The sequence below is a fragment of the Mesocricetus auratus genome, unplaced genomic scaffold (genome assembly GCF_017639785.1).
Source record: "Mesocricetus auratus isolate SY011 unplaced genomic scaffold, BCM_Maur_2.0 Super-Scaffold_100006, whole genome shotgun sequence".
NCBI classification, from domain to species: Eukaryota; Metazoa; Chordata; class Mammalia; order Rodentia; family Cricetidae; genus Mesocricetus; species Mesocricetus auratus.
In genome coordinates, this window is record NW_024429190.1 from 43,628,064 (window position 1) to 43,633,365 (window position 5,302).

Below are 5,302 nucleotides of genomic sequence, written 5' to 3' on the forward strand. Positions count from 1 at the left end.
GTTTTGTCTGCATGTGTGTCTACATACCCTAAGAGGGCACCAGATTCCATTTTAGATGGCTGTGAGCCATCATGTAGGTGCTGGGAATTGAACCCAGGTCCTCCAGAAGAGCAGCCAGTGCTCTTAACCACTGAATCATCTCTCTCCGGCCCCCAGGGAAACAGCTTTAAATTGTGCTAGGACAGACTTCGCTGAACTTCTGCTCAGAAGAACCAAGCCCTGAAGGCACAGCCTTTTGTCCCATCTTTGCTTTCTTGTCTTCCATACAAGGTAACAGAATTTCATTGGCTATTTTGAAGCCTTTTTTTTTTTAAATACAACTTGCCAGAATTGAGACATGCTTATTCTCTTCCTGTGGCCTGTGAGACCGGAGAGTAGAGAACAAGCAAAACACACACAAACTTCCAGAAACTGCCTCGTGTTTGGTTAATTTTCTTTTTCTTGTGTGTGTGCTGTTGCTGTTTGCTTGAGAAAAAATAACAACACAAATCCAGATTCATCCTAAGAAATTCAAACATTATAGAAACACACAGTGTAGGAATCAAATGTTCCTTATGATGCAAACAGACCCAACTCCAATTACTTTCAGTATGCTGATGTAGACTCTTTTAGTCTTTGATTTCAATGTACAAGCTAACATATTAATATGTGTGTGTGTGTGTGTGTCCATGTCATTCTTTGTAATGATTATGAATCATCCTGTTACACCGGTATATGGTAACGGATTGCATTAATCCTTGTTCTGTGGATATTTGGGATGTTTTTAAACTCATGATTATGAGCAAGGTTGGGAATCTATTTACATAAACCTTTGAAAACTTGTGCAGCTGTTTCTGAGGACAGTCTAAGAAATCTTTCTAGGAACTGACACAAAGGAAATAATCATTTTATTTTAATAGATAATACAAGATTGTCATCTTAAAGGTTATATGCTTTTGTCTCCTAATAGTGATGGTGGTCCCTGGTCTGCCTCGGTGTGGTGACTTTCAGACACAGTCTGTTCTCACCAGTAGATGGTAGAACCATGGTGCTCAACATTAGGCTCTGTGGATGTCTGTAGTTCACACCTTTCTCTGGTGTCTGGTAAATTAATATTAATAGCAGCTCGAAGATTTGTCCAAAAAAAGCTCACATTTGTGCCTATCCTTGGGCCATTCTAAGTGTACTTGCTTTTCCAAAAGAGCTTCCAGCTTATGAAACCTGGGAGGAATGCAGGAAGAGGCAATGGCTCCAGTAAGATGGGAATGATAGAATCATAATTGTCACGGAAGGGATTTTGATGGGCCAGATAGAGTTCATAATGGCACCACTCACTCTGGACAAAGTTGGGAGACAGCAAAAAGATGGACTTGCAGCTTTTCTCAGTGCAGCTTATAATATTTTCTGCAATGCTCCTGACAGGGTCAAAGTTTCTCTCAGGAAGACAAGTCAAGACTTCTTCGGTCTGTAGATTGGGAATCAGTTCCTTCTTCACCCAGACTGTGCTGAGTAGGAGATAAATGTGTGGAACTGCACACTTCTCTCGGGTTCCTCTTGCAGTGTCTTCCTAACCCTGTGCTGTGTCCTTCCATTGGCCCAGCATCCTGAGATACCAGGGCAGGTGAAAGCTGAGCCAGCAGAACACTATAGACATCCCCAGAACCAGCACGGCCAGCACAACGGTGACAATCATCAAGGCTGTGTTGCAAGAAACTCAGGAAGATAAACGTCTTTTAATGGAGTGCCTTTTAGACCCAAGGGGTATTCACAGATGTATGAATCTGGCCATCCAATCATCAGGCCTTCCGAATGCTTTTCAAGTCAAAGGAAATCTCTTAGTTCACAGGAACATCAGAAGGGATTTCCTCCTGCATTTAGAGTCTTTAGCTCCTGGCAGTCCGGAAAAAATCCAGAGATGGGCTGAGAATTAAATTCATTTCAATGTTCAGCATAGAGAGGCTTGTGAAATGACTACACCCAGGGGGGCCGGTTGGAAAATTAAACGCAGCACGAATCTCACGTGAAGCGCTCAGGTGGATGGCCTCTCTAGGGACAGCTTGAATTCTGTTATGGCTCAGGTCAAGTGTTTGAACCATTCTGGGCAAACACCAGAAAACAGAATCTTCAAATTTATTGGATGACAAGTTAAAAAGCTTCAAGGTGTCTGGCCACAGGCTGTGCTCCTGGTTTCATGTTGTAGTAGATTCTGGCTCAGATCCAAGTGAAGCAAGGGTGTGCTGTTGGCAAAGACGCTCACCAAAGAAAGACTCTCCAGCTTGTTGCCCCTCAAAATGAGGGTTTTCAAAGAAGGCAACTGAACGGGGTTCTTAAACATGCCATCTGTTAAGATATTATTGGCAAAATTTAAATATTGGACACTCTGGGGGCCACCAGAGAAAAGCAGATGTGGCATTTGTGCATCTGATATGGTCAGGTTTTCTATGTTCATTTGGGTGAAAAGTAAGTAGATTCTATCCTGGGGAACATAAAAGATTCGGAAATGTATGTCCTCCAATATTACAGCTTTCATTACAGTATTTGAGTAGTCAAATGAGCTGTGGCCTAGATTAGCCATCCCTCTGAAAGTCAAGTCCTGAATCTGGAAGTTCTCCACTGATGTCCACCACACGAACTGGAAGATGAGGAGAAGGTCGGCCCAGAGCAAGTCAACTTTATGAAATATCAGAGTTGATGCCTTGGTATTCTCCACAGTGAGATTCCGTGGAGTCTCATATCTTAGAAACTGGCTCTTGCCATCCATATTTGTCATTTCTAATACTTTTGAAGTCTTCATTCCATCACACGAAAGCACCCAGAAGTTTGTGTTCATGGACAAAACAACGTGAAGAGCTGTTGTGTTTAGGATGGGCAGGCTGCCTTCTTCATAATGAGAAAGAGTCCTTAGACCTAAGAAGACAGCGCTGAGATGCAAATGAGAAATTTTCTGGAGATCTGATTTTTGTATTTTTGCCCCACTCAAACCCAGAGTTTCCAGATGTGGCATGGTGCCAACCTCTTTACAGGTAAGCAGTGTGTCAAAGTCATTAAAAGAAAGATCTAAATGTCTGAGACCTACCAGGGAAGACCAAATTATGACCTTTAACCTATTGTAAGACAAGTCTAAATGGCTTAACCCCCTGTTCAGGTCAAAGACCCTAGTATCCAGCTGTTGGATCCTGTTATGGCGTAGTATCAGGAAACGCAGTTTGGAGAAAGAGTGGAAATCGGAGGTTATAGGATGAGCCCATTATGGTTGTGGCTGCGGCCAAGTCTGGAGGAATCTCCCTTAAAGCCGTATTGGAGCAGTTGGAAATCAGTTCCCTTTGTTCTGGCAGCCGTGGGGCCCAGGCTTCTGTGGACATAGCAAAGTTATAAAGTATGCAGATGTTGCTGCCGAATCTCATTGCATTTCTAAGGAGTCTACCGCTTGTTTCCTCATATGAAGGATGAATGTGAGTTCAAATCCCTGGAAAATGGCACAGAAGGGTGGGTGTTTATGGGTTTACATACTGGAGGACTTTAATTTTTTTTTAATCCCAATATCTGACTACAGTCATCGATAGACATACTGCATCTTTTACTTCATCTCCGGGCTTTGGTCGATAGATCTGGAAGCCAGCTACTTAGCGTGCACCACAGCCCTGATGCTGACCGGGGCCGGTCCTGCAGGGAGAGCACAGAGGTGGGAGAACACCTCTTCCCTGCTCACTTTAGGGCCTGTCTTGTCAGGCCACCCCACCCTCGCCCACCAACCCCCACCCTCATCCCAGTTGACAGCCCGAGGGTTTGAAGAAGCTTGGAGAGGCTGAAGAGATGGATGATGACTCGGTGGCCAAGAGCACTTGCTGCTCTTGCAGATGACCTAGGTTTGATTCCCAGCATCACATCAGGTGACTCATAACTCCCTATCACACCAGCTCCAGGGTACCTAATGCCCTCTTGTGACCCCCAAGAACACGTGCACACACATAGTGCACACACTTACACTCAGGTACATATGTATACACATAAAACAACTAATCTTTAAAAACATTGATAGTGGTGTTTTACCACCCAATATTGTATACCCTGAATTCTTGCCACAGAGCGACTATTCAGCCCCTTTTATGGGTAGAGAGTTCCTGTGCAGGGGGCTGAGGAGGTCCTGAGTCAATGTAAAAAAGGTGGATGGAGGCCAGATTCAAAGTGTATTGTTGATGTGGGCACAGCCATGTCAAGAACACTAAGGCCTCAGACCCAAAGCCTTTCTCCAGGAGAGTCTCAGAGGTGATGGCAAAGCCTTCCTCTGGTCAATATTAGTGTTTATGAATGACTGACCAGTGCATACAAAAAGCAGCAAATGCAGTTCCCTCCTCCCAAAGGACAGGGACCTGAGACTGCTTTCTCAGAGACCTCCTGCTGAGACTAGCTGGCCCCTCCCCCTCATTCCACACATAACGTGCGCACATAATGAGTGAGCATGGCCCACCTGATGCTAGCATTTCTTCCTGCGTTTGTGTCTATTCTCTCCTCATTCCCTCATCTACCGTCCAGGTGTCCAGGACCAATCTGTGCACAATGCAGTGTTCCTGGAAGTAGTATCCAACTTTAAACATTTATCTACACGTTATGGTGGGCCCCAAACACCTGCCTTTATGCCTCCGTGTATTCTCACACTGGTGGCAAAAGCAATCTAAACCATTGCCAAATAGTAACAAGCAGGATAGAAATCAGTTTCCTTTCTTGGTGTGCATTGTTCCAGAGTCATACTAACTGCATTCACTCCCTGGAATGTACAAGTTCGTTTATCCATAGACATGACCTTGTTTGCTTATTCCGGCACTGTTATCTCCGTTTTGCAGATGCCAGCACTCATGGGTTGAGAATCACAATGATTTTGAATTAGATGAGGCTTAAGTTGCTGGACTGACACAGAATGGATGTGGCAAGAGAACTAACATTTTCACCAAATCTTCTGTTCAAGACACTTGTCAGATATTCGTGCTGCCAGGGACTTGTCTAGACACTAGGGAAACATCACTGCACTGGGCGGGAGAATTTCCATTCCTACACATCTAACAATTCAGGGAATAAGGAGAGATGCTGTATACAATAGTATGTATACATTGGGTGCTGATAAGGACTCACGGAAAGGGTGATTACGGAGAAGGTAACAGGGTATCTGTAACACATACAGGTGGAAATGGTAGGAAATAAAACAGAGAGCTATTGAAATACTTTAAATGCTACTTCATTCTTCCAGATTTCTCTTTCTCTGGAACCTTTTCAAATTTCTTTTTCCCTCCCACTCAGTGGAGAAACTCTTTAAAAAATGTGGCTACTC

The 5,302-nt window shown here is 44.0% G+C and overlaps 1 protein-coding gene across 1 annotated transcript; it reads right to left on the reverse strand.

Moving 5' to 3' along the window:
- Positions 1–865: 865 nt before the first annotated feature.
- Positions 866–3,628, reverse strand: Tlr10 (toll like receptor 10). Its single transcript, XM_005139227.4, is given in 10 exon segments — positions 866–1,012; positions 1,015–1,123; positions 1,125–1,216; positions 1,219–1,485; positions 1,488–1,570; positions 1,572–1,692; positions 1,695–1,877; positions 1,880–2,170; positions 2,173–3,209; positions 3,211–3,628. Coding segments are annotated over 10 exon segments (2,382 nt in total). The 5' UTR covers positions 3,384–3,628; the 3' UTR covers positions 866–986.
- Positions 3,629–5,302: the final 1,674 nt, after the last annotated feature.